The sequence below is a fragment of the Bufo bufo genome, chromosome 2, assembly GCF_905171765.1.
Source record: "Bufo bufo chromosome 2, aBufBuf1.1, whole genome shotgun sequence".
In the NCBI taxonomy this organism is placed as follows: Eukaryota; Metazoa; Chordata; class Amphibia; order Anura; family Bufonidae; genus Bufo; species Bufo bufo.
In genome coordinates, this window is record NC_053390.1 from 705,664,770 (window position 1) to 705,691,796 (window position 27,027).

At 44.8% G+C, this 27,027-nt stretch overlaps 1 protein-coding gene and 1 non-coding gene across 2 annotated transcripts; both read left to right on the top strand.

The window, feature by feature from the left end:
* The first annotated feature begins 5,251 nt into the window (after positions 1–5,251).
* HELT (helt bHLH transcription factor) lies at positions 5,252–7,078 on the top strand. Its single transcript, XM_040420537.1, has 4 exons — positions 5,252–5,308; positions 5,386–5,490; positions 5,795–5,891; positions 6,594–7,078. Exons 1-4 carry the CDS (start codon positions 5,252–5,254, stop codon positions 7,076–7,078), a joined length of 744 nt encoding a protein of 247 aa, XP_040276471.1.
* A 6,912-nt stretch (positions 7,079–13,990) lies between these two features.
* Positions 13,991–14,062, top strand: TRNAC-GCA. Its single transcript has one exon. It is a non-coding gene; the product is annotated as a tRNA-Cys (tRNA).
* Positions 14,063–27,027: the final 12,965 nt, after the last annotated feature.

Genomic DNA, 27,027 nt, shown 5'->3' on the forward strand with positions numbered 1-27,027 from the left:
TCATGACCAAACGGTCAGTGTTACATCCATTAACGTTTCATTGTCCGTGTGTCTGTTTTTTTCCCTCTGCGCATCATCCGTACTCCCTAGAGATTTCCAGAGCATCTTCTACCAATGCTCAATGTAAAACACTGGTCAGAAAATGGATGCCATGCATGGCCTGTTACCGTTTTTCACTGTTCTGTAGACTTCAATGGGCATGTTTGGTCCTCATTGCAGACTTACAAGGCCTCATGCACACGACCGTATGTATTTTGTGGTCCACAAAAAACGTATCGGCAAAAAATATGGATGACATCCGTGTGCATTCCGTATTTTGCGGAACGGCCGGCCCCTAATAGAACAGTCCTATCCTTGTCCGTAACGCGGACAATAATAGGACATGTTCTATTTTTTTGCGGAGCGGAAATACGGACACACTGAAACGGAATGCACACGGAGTAACTTCAATTTTTTTGGCGGACCCATTGAAATGAATGGTTCTGCATACGGTCCGCAAAAAAAATGGAACGGACACGGAAAGAAAATAAGTTTGTGTGCATGAACCCTAAAGTAGTGCATGTCTCCACTGCTTTTCCACTGGCCCATGGTCAGTGACAAAACAAGGATAGTGAATAAATACTATGAATGGATATGTTTGCTGTCCTTGTTCTCCACAGACAAAATACGTCTGTGACTCAATAATGTGTAAACGTGTTCATACCACATTATTGGCTCTACTTAGTATGAATGGCAGGATGCTAAGCATGTTCATACATGTTTGCCCTCTGTTGGACCAGTATATATCGGTATATCACAACAAAGTAGTAAAGTGTAGTAAACCACTGTACACTATTCGATACAGTAGTAACCTGTTATATATATATATATATATATATAACAGAGGCATACAAGGGCAGCTTTTCAGGTCGGATACGTAAAGCAGACCGGCGTGAACATGGTCTTATCTGCCCTGATACATGGTAGCAAGCTCACAGAGGACTGCCTACACTCCATTCAGTTGTATACAGCTATCCGCAGGCTGAAACTAACTTCTTAATTCAAGTGAATGGGAGCAGCGGAGCAGTGACCGGTAATGGCCAATGCACAGTGTCCTGTGTAGCTCTGCTGCCTGGTCCCAGCGTCTGATATCGATGACCTATCTAAAATCAATCTCATTTTAAGGCACCTGAAAGTTGTAGAATCTTACAAGGTGTTCCGTACAGGTAGGGTCTAAAATAATCTAACACTTCCTATGGCTGCCGTTCTCAGTGATAAGGCAAATGAAATAATGAACACAAATGGGAATTGTAAGTAATGCAAATCAGTACATCCACATCAATGTAACACTTATGAGATATTCATTACACCTAAAAGTAGACGTCTACATGTTCTGTATAAATGGAAGCTGATCCCTCAGGTCATTTCCTCTGGTGAACCCAGGGAAACCCTATCCAGTAGTGTGTTCTGTAAACTTAAAGGGGTTTTGTCACAAAACATATTCAACATTTTTCAATCCAGCACCTGTATACTTTTGTAATTGCATATAATTAAAAATGTAGTATAGCCAGTGAGCTACTCAATAAAATGTATCCGTACAGCGCCACCTTCTGTTTGTTCTTTTCCTTATTTTTTATCTGTTTCGCTGAGCTGGTCGAACGTGCTCAGTTTAAAGGGGTTTTCAGGCTTTCACTATTGATGACCTATCCTCAGGATAGGTAATCAATATCAGATCAGTGGTGGTCTGACTCCTGGCACCCCCGACGATCAGCTGTATGAGGAGATTGCGTGCGCATGTGCCGTCTCCCATCTGCCTTCCTGTCCTCTGCTGCTTTGCCATAGACATACAGCAGCAGGAAGAGAAACAGGAGACTGCACACTGCGCGCGACGTCTCCTCAAACAGCTGATCTGTGGGGGTGCCAGATGTTGGACCCCCGCTGATCTGATATTGATTACCTATCCTGAGGATAGGTCATGAATAGTAAAATCCCGGACAACCCCTTTAAATATTCAACTGCCACCAGCCATATGTTCTCTTAGAAGCTGTGACAGTTAGGCTACATTCACACGACCGTATAAATGAGTCCGCATTCGTTCCGCAATTTTGCGGAACGGGTGTGGACCCATTCATTTCTATGGGGCCTCAAAAGATACGGACAGCACACCGTGTGTGTTGTCCGCATCCGTAGTTCCGTACCGCAGCCCCGCAAAAAAAACTAGAACATGTCCTATTCTTGTCCACATTTGTGGACAAGAATAGGCATTTTCTACGATAGTGGCGACAAATTGCGGAACGCACATGGGCCGGTATCTGTGTTTTGCGGATCTGCAATTTGCAAATCCGCAAAACACCACGTTCGTGTGAATGTAGCCTTACAGGGAGAGAGCTGCAGCAGAAAGGACACGACCGCGAGCTGGCAGGCTGCAGATAATCTAGCAGAGCAATTGGAGCAGTGACTGTGGAGATCTCTGGACCCATGTGCAGTACAGGGCTGGGTCTAGCTTTGTTAGAAAGGTATTGCCATGTACTATATGATGTCTGATTTTCATCTTTTACATTAATCATGGCATAACCCCTCTTAATGGTAAATGTCCAGGTTTCTGTGGCTGCAGGGAGGGTCACTGTTGTATGGACCTCATGGGGGATATTTACTATTATTTTCAGAAAGGTCGACAAGATAAACCTAAAAAAAAATATTAGGGCGGCTCTCTGATGTGTATGGATGGTAACAGTCACGTGCACAGTCAGACGTAAGATGCCTGCTGACAAAACAACCCTGTTCTGGTTATGGAACTGATTTTCAGTGGCGGGAGTTTCTGCAACACAATCTGTCACATGTGACTGCGCCCTTACTACTCACAGTGTGTACATCGACTGTCTGTCCAGTGACAACCATAAGGCGCTGTCATGGTGAATAAACAATAATGGCAGCCTGCGCTGTTACCGACTGGGACATTCGCAATAACTAAATAAAAATGAAAGGTAAAAGGGTACGATAAATTAAAGGGCAAAATGAAACTAGGCATGGCTAAGGCTAGTTTCACACTAGCGGCAGGGGACTCCGGCAGGCTGTTCCGGCGGGTGAACAGCCTGTCGGATGCGTCCTGCTGCTAGTTCGCATTCACTATAATGGGGTGGCATGGCAGCGCACGGCGAGAGGCAGCCGGACTAAAAGTACTGCATGCATTAGCTGCCTCTCGCCGTGCGCTGCCATGCCGCCGCGGGAACTCCACCCCCGCCAGCATTATAGTCAATGGGGACAGAGCGGCAGTCCGGGGGCACACGTAAACTAGTGGCAGGACAGATCCGACAGGCTGTTTACCCGCCGGAACAGCCTGCCGAAGTCCCCTGCCGCTAATGTGAAAGTACCCTAAGCAATCGGCGCTTGCTGTGCTACACTGTTTCCGTAGCATGCTATGGGAGTGCCAACCACTCATCAGTTTCTGTAGCTCCAACCCCTTTGACCTCTGAAAGTGACGTGATCCCTAATTAGTCTAATCACATAGCTGCCTCTCCACACTGCCGACTGGTTAGTGGCAATTATACCCTAATATGTCACAACAATACTGCTAGGATCAATCAGTCAGTGCTGGAGACTGGCAAGAGTTAAGGCATTGCGAGTCTCCAAGACTAGGACTGTATATTCTCTTTTGAATTATTTGATTGATTTTATCAATATTGTTGTGACATTTTAGGGTATTATTGCCACTAACCAGTCAGCTATGTGACAGTACTAGTTAGTGATCCCATCATTACTAGAGTTTCATTTTTTATACCTTTTATTACTTATTGTTGCTATTTTGTTTATATTATTGTTTCATTATGGCAAATGTCCCAGTCGGTAACACTGCAGGCTGCCATTATTGATTATTCATCATGACAGCGCCTTATGGTTGTCACTTGTAAAAAAAAAAACTAAAACAGAATGATAGAACCGGCGCCAAGTTTACCAAAGTGGTGCGCACCGTAGAGTGAATTCAGAGCGTTTTGTTAGACGCCAAAAATAAAGGTGCAGCCACCCATACATCTGGGGCATATCACAGCTCTTGTAAGCCTCACACTTTACAAAACTTTCCAGCGAGGCATAAAAAGTGACTTAGGGCTCATGCACACGACCGTATGTTATTTGCGGTCCGAAAAAAATACAGATGACGTCTGTGTAACATCCTTTTTTTTTTGCAGATCCATTGTGACAATGCCAATCCCGGACAAGAATAGGACATGTTCTATGTTGTTTTGCGGAAAGGTCATGCGGACATACGGAAACGGAATGCACACAGAGTAATTTCAGGTTTTTTTGCGTACCCGTTGAAGTGAATAGTTCTGTATACGGGCTGCAAAAAAAACGGAACGGAGACAGAAAAAAATACGCTTGTGTGCATGAGCCCTTAAACACATAATAAATGTCTTCCACTTTTTTGAGGCAACGGTTTTGCGTAGTAAATCTCTCCTCCTATGTTTGTAAAACACGATTCCTGCACATTTTTGGCAGACCTCTTGCCATTTCCTGCTGTGACGTCTGTGATTTGTTTTCTGGACACCAACTAGGAACCTGAAGTTCCCCTCTGCCCTGTGTTCGTATTAGGGTACATCTACATGGCGGTTTTGGCCACGACAGCTGTAGCTAAAGTAGTGTAGTGCAGTGGGGGTACCATAGGAATGAATGGGGTCACATCGCAACTCACGTGTTTGCTGCGACCGCAACATGAAAGTCACAAAAAATCCAACACTGCTTCACGTGTCGCAGCCGCAGCAAACATGCGAATCGCGCTGTGACCCCAATCGTTCCTATGGTATCCCCGTTACACTGTGATACTTGGGGATGACACAGGCACATGACATGTCACACCCAAAATCATGATGTAGACCTACTCTTATGGTAAGCTATGGCTCTTAAGAGGAACTCTTCTACTGAGGGCACTACCTGGTGGAATTGTCATTTCTTTTCCTGGGATCATAAGAGATGATCAATAGAAATCCCACAAGGAAAGGGGTGCAGACACAGGAGCCCCACCTTTTACCAGTGTGCATCCAGTATAATAGGGGGGATAATGGGCGCCTCTGCTGATGCCACTTGACATTGGCAACTCCATGCTCTGGGGCCCCTGTCTCACCTCTGTCAGGGCCCACGTGGATTAGGAGAGCAGCCTGGCCCCCTCCCCGGCTCGCCCTCCCTCCCCTCTAATCCCTGAATGCACACGGCTGAGAAGTGATCGCTTTATAAGCGCAGCCCGGGAGGGAGAGGCAGACAGGACCAGCAGCTCTGCAGCATGGACATCAGGCTCATGGGGGCACCGACCAGGATCGCCAGAGTCAAGGAACGCAGAGTGAGTACAGCGCCCTGCCACCTGCGCCTCCTCCCTGCCCGCTGCACTGGGCACTAATGCCATTTGTTTCCTTCCAGAGGACCCCAGTGTCCCATAAAGTGATAGAGAAGAGGAGAAGAGACAGAATCAACCGCTGCCTCAGTGAACTGGGCAAGACTGTGCCAATGGCCCTAGCCAAACAGGTGAGGGGCCCCCTGGTGTGCCATCTCATCCACACTATCTATCTATCTATTATGTAATTTATATCCGTCTTTCCTCCATATTCACCACCTGTTTCCCCCACGTGCTCCTTACCCCATTCCTTGACAGACTCTTATGACATCATCCTCTTGAATGTGGCCATACACAGCATAATGACTGCTCAGTGCAAATTTCAGACAGATTTTGAAGAACTATTTTGGCTGTATGTGGCATAGCGTACCGTGGCATTATCAGAAGTTTTGCCTTGTGACATCTGTATAAACTAAATCAATGTCTCATCTGCAGAATTCCGGAAAACTGGAAAAAGCAGAAATTTTGGAAATGACTGTCCAGTATCTTAGAGCGTTACATGCTGCTGATTTCCCGAGGGGGAGAGATAAAGGTGAGACATTGTTTGCTTTTGTATTCTAGATATGTTTTTCATATCCTTTAGGGCTCATGCACACAAATGTATTTTCTTTCCGCTTCCGTTCAGTTTTTTTTGCGGACCGTATGCATTCCGTTTCCGTTTGTCCGCATGGCGGTTCCGTAAAAAAGTAGTGCATGTCCTATTATTGTCCGCAAATCACGGTCCGAAGCCTCATTCAAATCAATAGGTCCACAAAAAATACGGAACACATCCATATGTCATTCGTATTTCATCCGTATTTGGCGGATCCATACTGTAGAAATGCTATGCCCAGCTCATATTGCTCATGTGTTTCGTGATTAATAAGTTACTGTTTCTGTATACGATCCACAAAAAAAATTATCAAATACGGAAACCATACGGATATGTTTTGTGCACTAACGGAACGAAAAATGACTTAAATCAGAGAAAAAAACTCAGATACGGAACAATGGATCAGTGAAAAACGGACTGCAAAACAACAACGGTCGTGTGCATGAGCCCTTATATTGTAATTGCTTCACGTTCAGACCTTGTTCACACAGTGCAGGTTTGTTGTTGTAGCTACGATGTTTTTCTGGATGAGTTATAGCTAGGTGTATATGTGTGTCTAGATCCATATCTGTGCTTCTGAATATCTGTGTCCTCTTGTATCATCTCTGCCCCTCACTCATTCCTACTTTTACCTCCCAACAGACCTTCTCTCCGAATTTGCCAATTATTTCCATTACGGCTATCATGAGTGCATGAAAAACCTGGTCCACTACTTGACCACAGTAGAAAGGATGGAGACCAAGGACACTAAATATGCCCGAATTGTTGCCTTCCTTCAATCTAAGGCCCACCTGACCACAGAGCCATTGTTCAGCTCCTTGCAGGAAGTGGACGTGTCCTGCCAGCTTCATTCCTCTCCGCCTGACTATCCAAGTCCTGGTGACTCCACATTTACGCAAAGTCCAAGTGGATCATTTTCTTGGCATGGCACCACCAGGAGCCCTGCACTAAATTACCTCACAGGTCCGACCACCATGCCTCTGCCCTGCACGCCACCTCAGCAGACTCAACATAGTAGCTTCTTATCACCGATGCAGAGTCTGGACAGACATTACCTCAACCTGCTGGGCCATTCCCATGCCAATACTTTCAGCATGCACAGCGCACAGCATCCTGCTGTCCTGTGATGACCCTTAGAGACTAATTTGCAAAAATTCCTGCGCCACTGCCACAACCCAGAAGAAAATGGTCTCATCAGCAGCAGCCAATCAGATCCTTGCTTTCATTTTCAAACTTGCACTACTGAAATGTTAGCTAGAACCTGATTGGTTGATTTGAATAATTACCACCTCACAATACAGAAAGCTATAGCCTTGTGTAGTATTGGTATTGCAGCCGTTGTGGCCTCGGATGAGCCGCCTCGAGTGCGTCCAGCCGCCATGAATCCTGTTTATTGTTAGCGGGTTGAACAATGTGCACATTTTCAATATGTAGTTACCTCAAAATGAGAAAATGAAAGTATAATGACTGTTAATGATCTGACAGAACTTTGTGCCAGCACCTCCCCACAGAGCCTGCTCTGCTCCCTGTGATCAGCCCTTTGTCACGCCGCTCAGCAGCAGGCACCAAGGGTCAGAGTCGCCATTATCATGTAAATACTTGTAAATTGTGACGTGCTCATTAATTTATTGTAATGCAAAACCCTTTTCTTCTGTCAGAGCTCCATAGGTATCACAAAGTTAGATATATTTATACTGTAAATTTGTAATAAAACTTTCTGGCTCCATGTGTGTCGCCCTATAAGTCATTTATTATGTGGAACATTTTATAATCGTTTTATAAATGATTCTGATGCCAATGTCTGACTGAAACAAGGAATAAGACTTTGTGCAGTCTATACAAAACTTTGGGGGACGGGGTACCATTTGTATGTCCAGTGTTCATGCATAGCACAGGGGCCCTAGAGACAAAGGGGCCACTGCTTCAGTAAAAAGAGTGCTATTAGATTTTATCTGTCACACAAGGGACTATGGGAATGATAATGAGTCTCTCCCTTGCAATCACTGGTAAATTGGGGGTTAGGGCTGGCTTTTGGAGAACTTGGAGCTAGCACCCAACACTTATTGGTTGAAAACTAGGAGGCGGGCCCCTGGGTTGTTTTGAGCAGGGGCCCACCTGCTGTCCTGCCCTATAAGAACACATATTGATACATAAATAGGGTAGATTAGACAGTGATTTTAGAGGGGAAAATTCTCGTGGGCCAGTTAGATTATGATGTCATGAGCCTGTTAGGCTACTTTCACACTTGGGTTCGGAGCGGATCCGTCTGCATTATAGTTCACAAAAAAATCTAAGTGTGAAAGTTAGTCAGACGGATCCGTCCAGACTTTGCATTCAAAGTCAATGGGGGACGGATCCGTTTGAAATTGCACCATATTGTGTCAACTTCAAACGGATCCGTCCCCATTGACTTACATTGTAAGTCTGGACGGATCCGTTTGGCTCCACACGGCCAGGCGGACACCCGAACGCTGCAAGCTGCGTTCGGGTGTCCGCCTGCTGAGCGGAACGGAGGCCAAGCTGAGCCAGACTGAGGCATTCTGAGCGGATCCGCATCCACTCTGAATGCATTGGGGCCGTACGGATCAGTTCGGGGCCGCTTGTGAGAGCCTTCAAACGGAACTCACAAGCGGAACCCCGAACGCTAGCCTAACACCCAAAAATGATTCTGTAGCTGAGAATATTGGGCCTGGGTGATACTGGAGACCAAAAAGCCAGTACACTGGGTGGCATCACTAGTACTGACCCTCATCCGTGCACATATTACATTACTGATATACTATTGTAGTAAGAACAGGTACAGTATGAGCCACAGCCCATGGCTGGTTACATGACTTACCAACATACATACTTACCAACTTGTAAAAAGGAAAATTTGTGACATTTAAGCTCTACCTCTCGCCTCTTTGAAAAAACCCTTAAAGCGCCCTAGACCTCCCACAAAATACCCTCTGTCACAGCGCAGTTTTGCCCCTTTCACAGCTCAGTTTGCAGGATTGGACAGTTGGCTTCCATAGATATACTATGACTCCTCCTATTGGTTAACAGGTTTACATATAGGTTGTTATGTATTACTATAGGGCTGTACGTGTAATAATAAACCTCTCACTCTAGGGCTGTCTATATGTGTCTGGTGCTCCATATCTCGCTGCAGTTCTCTCTCTCTCTCTCTATATATATATATTTGTGTTTGCTCCATTTTTAGGGTGGTTTGCGTAGTTCCTGGCAGTTTACTAAAGGCTGTATTACACAGCCCAATGTGGCAGGCGATTGTCGGGAGCCTGCCACATTGTCGTTCCTTCCCAGAAATCCCTGCTCGCTAGTGGAGGAGACCTCTGCTATTACATGCACCGATCTCCTCTGCAGCATGGGAAGGAGTGATCGCTATGCCATCACTCATCCCCATGCTGTATGCTGGTTTGCTGACTGCAGATCATTATTAGATACCACGATCTGCCGCCTGCAGATGATACGTTTTTAACATGTCAAAAGATTTGGATTGCCCAATGATTAAGCATTTTCTCGTTCATCGGGCAATCTGTGGCATTATTACGTTGCTAGCTGCTCGCTAAGGAGCGCTCATGTGAACCCTCATTAGCGATTAGCTTCCAAAAACATTTCTATGCCCATTTGTCACTGCCTTTTTAAAAAGTCACAGTGGTGGAGAGAGTCTTTGTAATAATATAATTAAACCTTAGACTGAATAACCCATAGTTAGTTATTTTGTGCGACCAATTTAAAATATGACGAGCAACATTTTGTAAATAGCTTCAAACCAAGCAAGCTCTCTAAAAAATGCAAAAGGTTGCATATAAATACATTACCCCCTTTCTGTTACTCACAGTAACCTAAGGCTGGTCTGACTTGGCATTGTTTTTTGTGCCAAATAACTGGAATATGGCATATTTTGTGACTTGACAAAACCCCGTCTACTTTTCTTGACACTATCAAGGCACAAACATCTGTTCAATTTGGCATGAAGCAATAATAAATGTGTCTAAATGAATTTGTGCCAAAAAGAAAGTGCAACTTACTCTAGATTTCAGGGGCAACAATAGCAAATCTACCCCATGTTTCCATTCACTGACAGGAAACAGAGTGCAGAATTGAAACCAAAAATGTATGATACAAATTAGACATTACATAAGTTTTCAGTAAACAGTGACTGAGATGTTATTACATAACACTGACTAAATGTACAAATAATTTTACATTTTATGTATTCAAATAGAATTTGCCAGCAGCTTTGACCTCTCCAAACGGCTTACAATGCTTGGGTCATGATGTGTAAACTAGTTTAACATATGGCCGTTCCAGTCTCCTGGATGGATGCTAGATCTGTCACTCAAGAGAAGATGGGTTGGGAATGTTTACTGAAGAGAGCCCAGGACACTTTGAGGTTAGGGAACACCCAGCAGATGCTTGGCATTGTGGCTCGTGACAGATTACAACTTCATTTTCTCACTTAGTCAACTAGTATGACCATCAACATTTGTTTTAAAGGGTTTTTGGGGAATTTTGATATTGATGGCATATCCTCAGCTGTGGAAGAGGCCACATCAATCCTTGGAGTGCTGATGCCTCTTCCTAGGCTAGTGGCGTCACCCTCATCAGCCGAATCCCATTCTAGCGGATTGCTTGGTAAGCTGGTAGGAAGCCGCAGTGCTCTAGACGACCTATGCAGCCTCTTTAAACAGCGGATCAGTGGGGGTGCAATCAGATACTGATGACCTATAGTGAGGATAGGCCATCAATATGAAAATCCCAGATAAGGCCTTTAACTTTCTTACACCTATCTAGCACAGTCAGCAGTTTGGAGGGAGTAAAACTACTCCACATTCTCTTTAAAGGGGTTCTCCAGGAATGATTAAAATTAGCCGCAAGCAACCTGTCCTAGAATGTGAATTTATGCCTCCACTTGCAGAGCTGCCTAGGTGAGGAGTTAGGGCCCCACTACACTGCTGTACAATATATAGTAATGATGTGATCCTGCCTCCTAAATGCCATCATGGCTGAGAAGCCTGACAGGAACACTCACCAATATGTAGTATATGCATGTGCCAGAGAGTAGTATTGTCACGGTGTAAGGGGAGGGGAGGAACACCAGAAATAAAACATAAGGAAAATGACCCAGAACTAGGCCTCAAGGCTAGGGACAGGGAAATGGTGACCACCTACGGAAACCCTAAACCTAGCCCTGACTCGTGTCAGTATGAATAGACCCTGAAGGTGGGAATTTTCATACACCGGAAACCTAGGCCCTAGAAACCCTGGAAAGCCCTAGGATTAGTGACATCCTTCCCAGATGAACAAACCATTGTCTCCCTGAGGCCTAGTAAGCGACGAGCAAACAGAATACCAAGAGAAGTACACATCTTATATAGAAAATGGATGAGCAGGAACTCAGATGAGGACAACACACCAGCTCTTCCAACTCCAGGCAGAGAATATCAACCGCATGGTAAAAAGTGTGAGTCCAGACTAAATAGAGGAGCAGTAATGACCACAAGCTACACCTGAAACAAGCGGTGTGGTCATACCAACAACAACACTGCAAAGTGAAAACCTAGAGGCTGTCAGATATCCTCACGTGATGCAAGTCTCTCATCTCAGATCTTCTAACCTCTGTCACGGGAGGAATTGTGACAAGTATGTAGTGAGGTCCCACCACCTGACCCCCCCCATCACCCCCTAGGCAGCTCTGCAAGTTAAGGCAACCATTCCTACTCAAATTCTAGGACATGTTGCTGGTAGACAGTTTAAACTATTCTAGGAGAACCCCTTTAAAGGGTTTCTGTCACCTGAAAAATGGGTATTAAGCTGGCTGACATTAGCGCTGCTCTCCTCCCCCCGGCCGTGTCTGCAGTGTAAATCTCGCGGTGTTCAGTATTCGGCGCAGGCGCAGTGAGGAAGCCAGCAGCCGCCGAGCGTCCTTCCCTCACTGTGCCTGCGCTAAATACTGAACGGCGCCATATTTACACTGCAGACACGGCCAGGGGGAGGAGAGCAGCGCTGCCCTGGCCCTGTCAATCAAGAGAAGAAGGGTGTGAAAAGAGGTGGGCAAACGGAGCCTCTAGGAGCAGGTGTAACGCCCCCCCCCCTGCTCCTAGAGGCTAATTAGCATATTGTAAAAGTTTGCTTTTCTCAATAAAGGCTTTAGGCAGTGAGATGGCGCTAATATAGTTATGTTCAGCTGACATTAGCACATCACTAATGTCAGTCAGCTTAATACCGAGCGCTCCGTACAGTATTAGAATGTATTGGCTCAGATGAGCCGAGGTTTTTAATTTTTGAAGTTATTACCTGCTCGCTCCGTACATTATTCAAATGAAGTTTTATGTGAATCGACTTCGGATGTTTCATCTGAAGTTGATTCGCTCATCACTAGTTATATAAGCCTGATGGAGGTCAAAAGAGTAGATTTTCTATAAAAGAGTTTCCATTAAGAATGTATAGAATAATGTTATATTTTTATGTACAGTGGGACCCTGTGGTTGACGAGTGCAACTGGATGACACACTTATTACAGTATACATGTCCCGACATCTATGTAAAACAGAAGCCATAAACCTCACAACTGAAAGTGTTAGGCTACTTTCACACTAGCGTTGTTTAAATCCGGCGTTCAATTCCGACACCGGAACTGCCCGCCGGATCCGGAAAAACGTGTGAAAACGGATTACATTTGAATCCTGATCAGGATTTTGATCATAATGAAAAAATGCACTGGAAAAAAACGGATCCGCCATTTATGGACTTTAACTTTTTTTTCACATTTTTCGGGTTTAACATGCAAAAGCCGGATCCGGTTTGACTGAACACACGACGCCGGATCCGGCGTTAATGCAAGTCAATGGGAAAAAGGCCATGATCTGGCGTTCAGTCAAAGTGTTCAGGATTTTTGGCCAGAGGTAAAAATACAACATGCTACGGTTTTCAGAAAAGCCTGATCAGTCAAAAAGACTGAACTGAAGACATCCTGATGCATCCTTAAAGGGACTCTGTCACCACTTTCTAACCCCCCCTTTTAAAAGTATTGTTCTCTCCATGGCGCCCTTGTGATTACAAAGGTGTTGTTATAACATAAATTCGCCGTCTCGTTTTGATAAAAATACCTTTTATCTAACCTGTCAATCTTGTGGATAAGGTGCCCAGGGCGTTTCTGAAGGTCTGAAGCTGCCGCCCGCCGCCGTTGGTGCCCAGCTCCTCCCCTGATCCTTTCAGCGCCGCCTGAATGTAAAGAAATCCGCCTCCGGCTCTCGCTCAGTGCCCCCTCCTCCTTTTCAAAGATCCCGCGCGTGCGCACAGGCCTGTGCCTGATGCGCCCGTGCGGACATTTAGAATCAGCCTCATTGAGCGAAGTGCGCATGCGCGCACTTCGCTCAACCTCCTCATAAGACGAGCACTGCAGCCAGCCACTCAGAGCCTGCGGCTCCATACAGCGCTTGGCAGGCTCTGAGTGGCTGGCTGCAGTGCTCGTTAGATAAAAGGTATTTTTATCAAAACGAGACGGCGAATTTATGTTATAACAACACCTTTGTAATCACAAGGGCGCCATGGAGAGAACAATACTTTTAAAAGGGGGGGTTAGAAAGTGGTGACAGAGTCCCTTTAACAGATTGCTCTCCATTCAGAATGCATTAGGATAAAACTGATCAGTTCTTTTCCAGATTTGAGCCCCTAGGACGGAACTCAGCGCCGGAAAAGAAAAACGCTAGTGTGAAAGTACCCTCAGAGATGTGCCTGTCAACCAACTTTCCAAGACCAGCAGAAAGCAGCTCAGGACTGGAGTACCTGCTGTACCTAGGGTTAGATCACATCAAGAGATCAGTAATACATTTACAAAATTACGCAGCAGTTTTCCATAGATTGTGTATAGGAATATGGTAAAGGGAAGGTTAAAGGTCAACATACAGTTTAAATATACTGTAGAAAAGTCAGGATTGCCCCTCCTCCCAAATCCTGTTCTGACCTGGGGATATACTGGTTACACTGGAAGCAGGCTGAGCAGACGGGTAAACAAACTATGAGCAGTGGCAGGGGGTATAGCTCAGTGGTAGAGCATTTGACTGCAAATCAAGAGGTCCCCGGTTCAAATCCAGGTGCCCCCTGATTTGGATGTTTTTCTTAATATTAATTAGAAAAATGAAGAATTAATCTACATCAATCAACATGTGTCTTTCAATACCAGTATGAAAGCCCAAACATGGAAGTGATGCAATGTAAGAGGAACAGACTGCTGGCTCATACTACTTGTACTACTTTTATCCTTTCTCTTAGATAGAATCTTATTGCATGATTATGCAGATTTGCCATTCAGACATTTAGGAAAGCTGGGTAATCAACATTGTGGAAGCAGTGATGTCAATCATATTGATTGTCACCCACCTTGCAAAAAGATAAGAGTACTTTCACACTTGCGTAAAACTTTTCCGGTATTGAGTTCCGTCCTCGGGGCTCAATACTGGAAAAAAAACTGATCAGTTTTATCCTAATGCATTCTGAATGGAGAGCAATCCGTTCTGTATGCATCAGGATGTCTTCAGTTCAGTCACTGTACGGTTTTTGGAAGGAGAAAATAACGCAGCATGCTGCTGTATTTTCTCCGTCCAAAATTTCAGAACACTTGCCGGAATGCCGGCATTATTTTCCATTGAAATGCATTAATGCCGGATCCGGACCCAAGTGTTCAGTAAAAACGGATCCAGTTTTGCATGCGCAGACCTTTAAAAATGTGAAAAAGATAAATACCGGATCAGTTTTTCCGGATGACAACCGGAGAGAGGGATCCGGTATTGCAATGCATTTGTGAGACGGATCCGCATCTGGATCTGTCTACAAATGATATCCGTTTGCATACAGATTGCCGGATCCAGCAGGCACTTCCGGCGACAGAACTGCCTGCCGGAATCCAACAACACAAGTGTGAAAGTACCCTAACATTTACCTTATAGCAGATTGAAATTTCTAATTTGTAATTCGCAGAAATTTTCATTTCCTGTAGTTTGTAGGCAGCACAGTCAAATAGTTACAAATAAACAGAGACAGGTTAAAGGGGTATTCCCATCTCATACAATGGGGGCATATAGCTAGGATATGCCAACATGGTCTGATAGGTGGGACCCGCACCTATCTCAAAAAATAAATTTCTCTAAAGCAGTGCTCTTGGCTATTTTCAGAATAACCATAGAAATGAATAGGAACGCATGCCCACACGTATAGCTGTGCGGGCATGCGCACACAACAGAGAGGGACTTATGGTATACAGCGAGGCCTGACGTCAGGTAGTGAGTGGATGGATTTGTAGTGTGATTGGTTTATACACTGGAGGTAGATTAGGCTAAAGAGGGGTTTGAAAAAGGTGCATATTGATTGGTCAGATTTTACCATTGCCTACAATTGGATAATCTGGATGGGGGTGGCGCACTTGTTTTTACCATAAATATATGGATGTAACACAATGTGAATAGGCTTGACAAAGGCTGTATATCAGCCAAAACTTTGCTGCTATGTATGTTGCTGCTTTGAAGTTCCAATAAAAGACGATGAAGTGAGATGCTGCTGACACCGTCTGCATTTATTATGACATCTAGGGGGTCATTTAGAGGGAGAAAGCTGCCTCCGACAACTGAATGTTTTCCTCCCCATGATGAGCTGTTTGGTTACTACGGCAAGCAGGAGCTTTCTAAAGGCCTATCATTGGAAAATTTCTATTCCCTTACGTCCTACCAGCAGCACAGATGGGGTTAACTGCCCCCCCGTGGACTGGTAGGACCGGCGGAATTTTAATGAGCCCAAAGAACCAATGAACAAACTCCAGCCCACCGTGTTTTTTTCTGTCCTTTGGACAGGTGGACTGGTGAGTTTCTCTCCCCTTTCTTTGGGGAACAGGAGGCCGTATTTTTAATAGGGTTTTTTTCTAAATCCACCATTTGTCTCCTTTTTTTCTAGAGTCAGCCGCGCTTATTGTTGCGCTTTTTATTCCCCCCCCCCATCGGACCTTTTGGCCCTGCGGTTTACCTGCGGGTAGTGCGGTACCATTGCTTGGTGGTGCGCACCTCTCCTGTGGCTGGCGGCGCTCCGATGCCAGCGGGGCATGGGCGCCGCCATGACCGGAAGTGACGCGCGGCCGGCAGCGACGTCACTTCCGGTTTCTCCGTTCCGGCCGGCAGCGCTTTCTAAAAAACCTGCTGCCGGCCGGATCATTTTTCACAGGGGGGGGAGGTATTCCTTCTATTATTACAAATATAAGGTTTAGATTAGATTAAGTCTGGATTCACATAAACTGTGGGAGTGACGCTTCAGGGGGATAGATTGCAATAGGAAGTCCCTCCCCTAGGCGGAGCTTTTCCTTTTTAAGCTCCCTAATCCCATCATTCTGTCTCTGGTTGCGCTGCTTTAACAAGCTAGCTCCAGAGTCCCTTTGTGCTTGACTGAGAGTTTCTCTGTCTTTTCTGACTGATTTCTTCAGACACTAGTTTTTCCAAGTGTTGGTGGGCATACCGTTAGGTTAATTTTTGTTTTATAAACCTCCTGTCATTGGGCTTTAGGGATGTTTTAATCTTTTCTTTCGTTACAGTGATGGCTTCTCCTAGAGAGTCAGATCAGCAGCGGAAGTCGTCGGCCAAGAGGAAACACCTGACCTGTTATGACTGCAACACGCCTTTAGACGACAGTTGCCCCTACTCCAGGTGTGACAGTTGCCGTTCCGGTACCACCACGGAACTCACTATGCAAGACATGTACCAGTGGGCGAAGACGTATGTAGACGACTCCATCAAGAGGGTAGTGCGGTTACTGAATGAGAGGCTACCGGTTCCCTCCCAGACTCCGATGGAAGTTGCCGCCCCTACTGACAGACCCACGCCCCTCCTCTCAGTGGGGTCATCTTCCTCGGATAAGGAAGAATCAACTTCGTGCCTTTTCCCAACCGAAAAGACGCAGAAGTTATTGAAGTCCATCACGTTGGGGGACCATGATGTTGACACAGGGGAGTCCTCCGATCCCGCCGGTTGGACGCAGCGTGTCTTTAAGGTGGATGAGACCCTTCTTTCTGTGATGCGCACAGAATAGAGGAAACCGGAGAAAGGTCCAGTCCTCACCAGAAAGTTTAAACTGATGTTCCTTATGGCCAAACCCTTGGTGGAATCATGGGGTTCCATTCCCAAGGTGGACATGGCTATAGCCAAGTTGTCCTGGCGCACTCTGGTCCCTGCGGACGATCGGTCTAGTCTGCAGGACCCTCTCGATAGGAGGGCAGAGTGCACCCTGAGAAGGAGCTACTCGGCGGCCGCAGCCTCGGCCTCAACGTCTATTGCGGCCACGGAGGTCACTTCCTTTTTGCGTGCCAGGTTGAACCAGATTCAAACAGATGTCGACCAGAGTGTCTCCCGGGACGATATCCTGGCCACATTTAAATCAGTTAATTTGGCCATGGACTTCCTATGTGACACGTCCCAGTTACAACTGAAGTTGGCAGCCAAAACAATGGCACTAGTGTCGGCTGCCAGAAGACCTCTATGGCTGAAACCCTGGAATGCGGATAACACTTCTAAGTACAATTTGTGTGGGCTCCCCTTCGAGCCCGACCGCTTGTTCGGCTTGGAATTAGATAACATCATGGAGGGACTCTCCGATAAGAAGGGGAAGAGTCCTTTCGGGCTCGTGGCAGGCAAGATTGCGGAGGCAGATCCGGACAGCAGGCCAGGCATAGAGATTGGGGGGGCAGTCTCGAAGATTTTCGAGACGCTCCCGCAAACCCACCAAGGAGGCAAAACCCTCCTGACTATGGGCCTCTCAGAGGCTCTTGGTTAAACCCTGCTGCCCCTGTCGTTACGCCTCTGGATTTTCCCGTACCCCTCCCCCAACTTCCCGTGGGGGGTCGTCTTTCCCACTTCAAACATGTATGGGCCCAGGAAATTTCTGACTCCTGGGTTCAAAGCATAGTTTCTGCCAGTTATCTAATAGATCTCGTTTCTCTCCCCCCAGAAAGATTCATCGCCACCCGAAGTTTTCTGCCGGCCAAACAGAGGATCTTAGAGTCCTATATTCAGGACTACATTTCCAAGGGAGCCCTGGAGGGGGTACCGACAGGGGAGAGGGGTCTAGGGATCTATTCTCCAGTATTCCTGGTGCCCAAGAAAATAGGAGATCTCCGGATGATCATAGATTTGAGATTTCTCAATCGATTCGTAAGGAGAACCAGGTTCCGGATGGAAACCATAAGGTCAGTCAGCCACATCCTCAGCCCTGGAGATGTGAGGGCTACTCTGGACCTCAAGGATGCTTACCTCCACATCCCGATCCACCCCTCCTCTCGGAAATTTCTCAGGGTCGCGGTCCAGATTTCAGGAGTGCGCAGGCATTTTCAATTTGCCGCCCTCCCTTTCGGAATCTCATCTGCCCCTCTTATCTTCACCAAGGTGGCAGTGTCGGTGGTGGCAGCTCTGAGACTTCAGGGACTGACCATTGTTCCCTACTTGGACGATTGGTTTCTTCTAGCCTCTTCAGTCCCAATACTTACTCATCATCTTCATGTCGCAATTTCCTTTCTGCTCCGCCTAGGCTGGATCATCAACTGGCAGAAGTCGAATGTGAGCCCATCGATTTCAATCCATTATTTAGGATTCGTGGTCGACTCTCTGGAGATGTCCCTCCAGTTGACGCCAGAAAGAGGAGCGTGGATTCAGGACCTGGCGAGGTTCCTTTCTGTCCCACGGCGAGTCTCCATCCGGACTCTCATGAAGATGCTGGGGCTCATGTCAGCGGCTGCGGATGCAGTCCCTTGGGCTTTATGGCACCTCCATCCTCTTCAATCAGAGGTCTTAGACAAATGGAACGGCAGCCCTGCGGGGCAAGATTCCCTGTGCTCCCTATCCAACCAAACCCGGAATTCCCTCAGATGGTGGTTACATCTGCCAGCGGGAAAGTCTATGACCCAACCAGATTGGCTCATATTGACAACAGACGCGTCCCTTGTAGGCTGGGGCTCCCATTTAGACAGATCCCCAGTTCGGGGATCTTGGTCTCCTCAGGAGCGGCATCTTTCTTCGAATCTCTGTGAGATGCGGGCTATCCGGCTAGCCCTCCCCCACTTCGCCCCTCAGATCTGGGGCAAGGCAGTAAAGGTCCAGTCAGACAACATGACTGCGGTGCTTTATATAAACAAGCAGGGAGGCACAAGATCCTTACCCCTTCTTTCAGAGATCGGGGTAATTCTGCGGTGGGCAGAGCTGAACCTATCCCATCTATCTGCCACTCACATCCGAGGCTCCCTCAACATCATTGCGGATCGCCTAAGTCGCGGCTTACCGACCATGGAGTGGTCACTGCATCCGGAGATCTTCAGGCAGCTAGTCTACAGATGGGGCATGCCAGAGGTGGATCTCATGGCAACCAGGTTCAACGCCAAGGTGCAGAGGTTCTGTTCCCTATACAGGGAGGACAACCCCCTGGCGATAGACGCTCTGACGATACCGTGGAGGTTCAGGCTGGCTTACATCTTCCCTCCTTTTTCCATGATACCGAGGGTATTAATGAAAATCCGTCAGGATCAGGCCTCGGTAATAGCCATCATACCATTTTGGCCCAGGAGATCCTGGTTTACCCAGCTCATTCAGATAAGTCGGGGACAATATTGGAGACTCCCCCCGGAGCAGACCCTGGTGTCGTGGGACACTCATCTCTGCCCAGATCTGCACACATTCAACCTGACAGCCTGGAGGTTGATCAGTCCCTTCCCAGAGTGGGAGGGCTCTCTGAGTCGGTCCTGAGAACCCTGTCACATTCCAGAGCAGAGTCTACGAAGAAGGCCTACTCCCGGATTATGAGGATCTTCACGTCTTGGTGTAGTTCCAACCAGGTGGCATCTGCAGATCTGCCCCTTCCTGCGATATTACAGTTCCTTCAGGATGGACTAGATAAAGGTCTCTCCCCATCTACCCTGAAGGTTCAAGTCTTTGCCATCTCGGCCTGTCTCAACAGACCATACTCTCGGGACCTGCTCATCAAACGCTTCCTTAAGAGAGCTGAAAGATTGAAGCCTACAATACTGAAACCCGTTCCCAATGGGACCTATCAGTAGTTCTCAAGGGGTTAGCATCTCCCCCCTTTGAACCTTTGGAGGAGGCAAATTTTAAATTCTTAACTCTTAAAGTGTTTTTTCTTCTGGCTATAACCTCAGCCAATATAATCTCCGAGCTGCAAGCTTTCTCTGCAATGCATCCATATATCATTTTTTTTACAGGACAGAGTCCTTCTGAAATTTCTACCTTATTTTAGACCTAAGGTTCCAACTTTTCAAAATGTTAACCAGGTAATCTCTCTACCTGTGTTATTCTCCGCCTCCTCCTCTGATGCTCCGGTTAGACATCCACTGGACATCTCGAGATGCCTACAGGTCTATGTGGATAGATCCAGGGAGTTCAGGATAGATGAGAACCTCTTCATCCTGTTTGCCGGTAAGTCTAAAGGCAGTAAAGCGTCTAAAGCTACTATTAGTCACTGGGTCAAGGAAGCCATCAGGGAGGCTTTTATGTCTCAATCTTTAGATCCTCCGGAGCTTGTGAGGGCCCATTCTACTAGGGCCATGGCAACCTCTGTTGTGGAGAGAAGTCTTCTCCCCTTAGAGTTGATCTGTAAGGCGGCTTCCTGGAGCTCTGAATCAACCTTCATCTCTCATTATAGAATAGATGCTAAGGTGGCAGAGTTTTCGGCTTTCAAGCAGACAGTTCTTACTTCTGCCAGGCATGAGGACCCTCCCTAGGGGCTTCTTCTTGCTATCTCCCCATCTGTGCTGCTAGTAGGACGTAAGGGAATCGTTAATTTCTAACGATCATTTGTTTTCCCTTAGTCCTAACAGCAGCACACAAATTTTCCCGCCCTAAGTACATTCTTGTTATAGACACGGTGGGCTGGGGGGTGATCCCCTCCCTTTAGGGGAGCTGGAGTTTGTTCATTGGTTCTTTGGGCTCATTAAAATTCCGCCGGTCCTACCAGTCCACAGGGGGCAGTTAACCCCATCTGTGCTGCTGTTAGGACTAAGGGAAAACAAATTATCGTTAGAAATTAACGATTAAGCCTTGCCTCAGTCAGGGGTTTATAGGATGATATGGGGGGATTTATCATGAGGGGAATATTTTAAGTTAGTTTTGCTTGAGTCTGTGTTGGAATACTTTGCACCAAATATGTCAAATGTTGCACGTTGTTTGTTAAATTTGGCACATCTTTAAAACTAACATTTTGTTCTAGAAATGCTACTCCAGTTTTTTCTTTTTTTTACCCCATCCTCCTACTGGAGTGAGTATGCAGCTTTTTTTTTCTTTGCTTCTGTTTTTTTAAGTACTGTAGCAGTGATACATCTGGAGTGAAACTAATTAACTAATTATCTATCTATCATAATATATAATTATATATAATATATAAGAAAATATATAGAAAAAAAATAACAGTGGTATCACCAATTTCCAAAATATCTGAACTATCAATATATAAAAGTGTCTATTCTGTACAGTGAACACTGTAACAAAAAAAAACTAAAAGTGTCTAAATTGATGCTTTTTGGTCACTTTGCCTCCCTAATAAATTAAATTGAATAAAAAGTGTATAAAAATTCATCCATAACCCAAAATGGTATGTATAAAAACTACAACTTGTCCCACAAAACAGAGCCCTCACACAGCTCCATAGATGAAAATATATAAAAGTTATGGGTGTCAGAATATGGTAATAAAAAGAAAAACATTTTTTAAAGTTTATTGTTTTAAAAGTATTAAAACAGGGAGGGTGGGAGGAATACTTGCTTGGAATTTCTCAAAGGACTATTATGGATGCTTTAAATTCCAAATGTAGCATTTTACACGATTGATCCTCTGTTTTGTTATACTTTATAAAACTTAATAAATAAAGTTTTAAATAACTAAGAAAAATAAAACAAACCGTATCAATTTGACATCACTATATCTATATATTATCTAGATGTCCTCGTAAAAACAGAACTTATAAAAGTATTCCACAATTGCATTTTTTTCCAATTCCACCCAATTAATTGTTTTGTTTGTTCCCCTTCATCATATATTTAAATTGTACCTTTAGAAAGTACAACTTGTCGTGCAAAAATCAAACCCTCCTATGACTATGTGAATGAGAAAATAAAAAAGTTATGTGTTTTGTTAGGCAGGGAGTGAAAACCAAAACCTAAAAAAACAGAAGCCTTAACAGGGTTAATGGGTTCATATGCTATGCAGTTGCAGTCTGGATAGCACACTGACAGAAAGGACCATTCCCTGCATCTAAACATCAATACTGTATTATATATGAGATATAGATCAGGGTTATGCATGGTCCAGAAGGTAGCTATAGAAGACAATTGATTCTAGCCAGTATGCAGTATACTATTGATTGTGATGACAACAATGCCTGTTGTAGAGGGAAACAAACATTTGACTGGTTGGAGTTTGACCTATGGTTGCTTCATTGTTCCAAGACGTAAGCAGCACCAAGTACAGGTGAAACTCAAAAAAATTAGAATATCATGCAAAGTTCATTCATTTCAGTAATGCAACTTAAAAGGTGAAACTAACATATGAGATAGACTCATTACATGCAAAGCGAGATATTTCAAGCCTTTATTTGTTATAAATTGGATGAGGTCCCCTTTGCTCAGGGGGTATGGATTAATTAGCTGACTAGAGTGTGACACTTTGAGCCTAGAATATTGAACCTTTTCACAAAATTCTAATTTTAAGCTGCATTAATGCAATTCCTTTTAATTTGCATTACTAAAATAAATGGACTTTTGCACGATATTCAAATTTTTCGAGTTTCACCTGTATGTCTGGCAGCTGCTTATCTCCTTTATTATAATAGCATGCACATGCAGCTGAGCCAAACAGGCATGTTCGTGAGCCAGAGCTGATTGTTATCTCATGTCTATAGCAAGATTAAGAATTCCCTTTACACGAGTAGATAATCGTTTCAAGAATTGTAAAATCAAGTGAAAGTGATCAATTATCAATTAGTAGTGTAAAAGCATAGAACGATCAAACAATAATTGTTTAAGGCTAGTTTCACATGTCTGGATCCGCCATTGCCAGGCGCTACTTGATACCTACCTGCCCCATTCACTATAATGAGGACCACCGAAGTTCCGGCCGCAATCTGCCAAACATGCCAAGAATTTTATCCTGCAAATTCTCGGCATATTGCGTCTTGATCTCCACCAATCCTCATTATACTAGTGAGGATGTCAATGTGGTAGCTTCTGTCAACGTCGGAAAGCAAAGTGATCCGTCAGGCTTTTCCTTGGATGTAAAAGTGTTAGTGTGAAACTAGCCTTATTTGTGCATCTAAAGGGTTGTCATTCATTGTTCAATTGAATCAGTTATCTAAGGAGGCCTTAAGAGGCAAAGATAAAAAATCCACAACCAGCATTCTTGTGAGACAGGTCAAGAAAAAGTTTAACCTGCAATTGGTACCCATCACACGACCTTCACTTCTGACATAAGAACCTCAGCAAGACATGACAGCGTTCCCTTTTCCCTTGCATTTCCTTTACGTTATTTTTGCTTTTTGTCTTGCTTTATTGATTTCCACTAAATGGAGTGTGCATCATAATGTCTACTTTGTAGGGCACATTTGTCAAGTTATGAAATTCATGAATATGAAGCAGAGTTTAAGATCTATAAACTGTTAGAAAAATATATATATTTTGGAAACTTGAGAATACTTTATTTAGAGTTATAAGAATGTACTTTATTAGAATGTATAATGCCGCCATCCACAATGGTGGGCCACAGTCTCTTCTGGGCTGCAGCCTGAGTTGCCCGTGTAGCGGCACAGGTGGTCACAATTATGTCATTGCACATCTGAGGAAAGCAAAACAGTTGTATGCTCGGCAGCCACAATATTTGGGGCCCTATGCAAAACTTCTGGTCATAGGCCCTGGATGTTTTGGCCTACTGACGCACCAGCGAAAGGCTGTGTGGATTAAAGCTGGCCATGCTCTTCTAGTCAACAGCTTTCTCTCCCAATCCACCCATACATATACATATTTGGCTTGGCTGAGCATGCATAAGTAGTGAATGGGGAGAAAGTCACTGCCAGGCACCTTTGGTAGCAGCTTGTCTCATGAGAACAAAAGGATCGGGCAGTTGAAATCCAATGTGCCCGATTGGCAGAGAGCAGGGAGGAAAGCCAGGGTCCAAAGCTGCCAATTTCATCACATTTTGCAGAAATAGATCTAATGTGTATGGTCAGCTTTAGAAATCCAGACATCAATGACCAACCTGTTATGTCAACCTGGAAAAGTGAGACTGTGCAAATAGAATGAGCAAAATAAATTAAAGATATTCTTCTTTGGTATATAACTTGATATATTTGGAAACCTGGATAATGGCTTTTATGCATTTGGGATCAGGGTCTTCTGGCTCATGGCAGGACATACTTCACTGTTAACTGCAGCTACATGGAGTCTTTTTGTAATACAGTTTTCCAATTTTAACTTCAGATTCAAAATTCAGCGATATGTCGAGTTGCATGTAACACCAGGCTAAATCTGTCACTCAATCCATGTAGACTCAGCCTAAGGTGTCTTCTTAAAGGACTTGTCCAGAATTAGAAAAATATGGCTGCCTTTTTCAAAAAACAGCACCACACCTGTCTATAGGTTGCATGTGGTATTGCAATTTAACTCCATTCTCTGCAATGGAGCTGAGCTCAACCCATGAACAGGAATAGCGCTGTTCCTGGAAGAAAGTAGCCATATTTTTGTAATCCTGTGACATATGCGGCTATTGTGATGTCATAAGGGTGGCTTGAAATCTGGCTCCATCTATTACACTCTGTATGAATCCCAGGTGTGAATACCCTCACTTTGTACCACTGGAGTGTGAGAATAGTTGTTTGGCATCTCCGGACACTCTAGCTACAGTTTTGGGCAAAAGTCGAACCTGACACAGTTTAGTCTTTCCAAAAAAAAGATTAAAAATGTTTGATCAGCTTAGCAGGGGGAGATTGATTTAAACCAGATTGTGATTAAACATGTTTCCTCTGCTCTCACAATGCATGAATTCATTTATCCGTATTCCCTCTTTTCTTTAAATAAGTTGTGTATGGCTGATTTCCAATCAAATCCCTGCAAAAAGCAAAAAAAAGAAAGAAAGAAAGAAAAAAAAGCTAGCCATGGGTTTTGGGAGCTAATTCATTGCAATGGCCCTGAATGGGACAATCCCTTGTTTCTTGGGTTTCACCCTTGAGTAGGCAAGAATAAATATCATCATCTCCATGAAATCAAAGGTTCTGCACTGTTCTCTGGAACAAAGCTACATGACTCCTTTATTTTACCAAGCTCGAAGTCTTGAGTCTGCATAGGACTCCCCTCCTTTTCCTTAATACAGAGCTCACTTGTGCTCCCAAGCGTTATTGAGCAAACAGATCACCATGCTGTAACCAAACCACCACAAGCTATTCCAAAGCCACTGGGACCTCTTTAGAATGAGCAGTGCAGGTGCCTCTCTGGCAGCTGCCTGTAATGCAAGGAACAAGTACTAATCTTTTCCCCCGACCAAGAGCCAGGAAGAGCTCGTAAGAAAGCCTGCCTTAACGTATGTGTGAGCGGGTGAGGATTGTGTCCTTAGGAAGGTTAGAAAGGCGCTATGGTCAAAAACTGTTTTAAATATTCCTTTTTTGGTAAAATTTGTGTCATTCTTACATTAAAATGACCTATCTGAATCAGTCCTTGCAATTTGGTTTATTTCTGAGGTCAGTGAAGTTTTTTAGAACTCAAGGAATGGAGTTTTAGGGGTGCAATCACACCGGTTTTAGTGGCATTTTTCCTGCACTTAACGTGTTTTGTTTTTTTTTTGCACCATTTGCACTCCAGTTCTTAGCCGAAAGCTGATGGGAAATATGAAACACAGGATACACCAGAGCTTTTTCCCCCCGGACGTTTTTCTTAATTAGGTGCCATTTTATGTCTTTCTGACTTATTTTCAGAAGTGCTACGTGTTGTAGCTCTTAGGCCTCTTTCACACAAACGATACGGAATAGGTCAGGATGTGTTCAGGGTGCGTTCAGTGAAACTCTCACCATTTTGCAAGCAAGTTCAGTCAGTTTTGTCTGCGATTGTGTTCAGTTCTTCAGTTTTTTCCACGCAGGTGCAATGCGTTTTGATGCGTTTTTCACGCGCGTGGTAAAAAACTGAAGGTTTACAAACAACATCTCCTTAGCAACCATCAGTGAAAAACGGGGCCAGGGCTGCGTGAAAAACGCACAGTATAGAACATGCTGCGATTTTCACGCAACGCAGAAGTGATGCGCGAAAAACAACGCTCATATACACAGACCCATTGAAATGAATGGGTCAGGATTCAGTGCAGGTGCTATGCGTTCACGTCAAATAGAAGTTGGGAGTACTCTCATAGCCTCTCCAGCTTTAAAATAAAAATGGCTGAAAAGCTGAGTGAAGGAACTACTACATAACATGAATACAGCTTAGTTTTTTTTTCTGTTACGGCACTCACACATAGGACATTTTTATGATATTTTAATAGTTTGGACTTTTCAGACGTGGCGATATGTAATATGTTTATTGTTTATATATTTTATATGTAAAATTGAGAAAGGGGGTGATTTATACTTAATATTTAGGTGTTTTTTGTAAACTTTTTTTTTTTTACTTTTTATTTAATAACTATTTCCCCCCTTAGGGGCTAGAACCTGGGATCTTTTCATCCCTTGTCCTATTCACCCTGATAGAGCTCTATTAGGGTGAATAGGACTTTACACTGTCCCTGCTGACCTGTACATAGTACACACAGCAGCAGGGAGATTACCATGGCAGCCAGGGCTTCAGTAGTGGCTGCCATGGTAACCGATCGAAGCCTCAGGATTACACTGCTGGGGCTCCGATCAGAAGCTGCCACTGCCACCAATGAGGAGGAGGGGAGAGGGGACCCTGTGGCCACTGCCACCATTGATTTTAATACTGGGGGGCTGCACTGCACCACCAATGTTTTTAATACTGGGGGGGGGGGGGGTTATGGTAACGGGGGCCACAGCGGGCAAACGGAGCTGCGCC

Excerpts from the sequence above, each read along its gene's own strand:
- HELT (XM_040420537.1), top strand. The coding sequence starts at position 5,252 with ATGGACATCAGGCTCATGGGGGCACCGACCAGGATCGCCAGAGTCAAG. Across the intron at positions 5,309-5,385 it reads CCAGAGTCAAGGAACGCAGA|AGGACCCCAGTGTCCCATAA; the intron begins GTGAGTACAGCG and ends GTTTCCTTCCAG. Across the intron at positions 5,892-6,593 it reads CCCGAGGGGGAGAGATAAAG|ACCTTCTCTCCGAATTTGCC; the intron begins GTGAGACATTGT and ends ACCTCCCAACAG.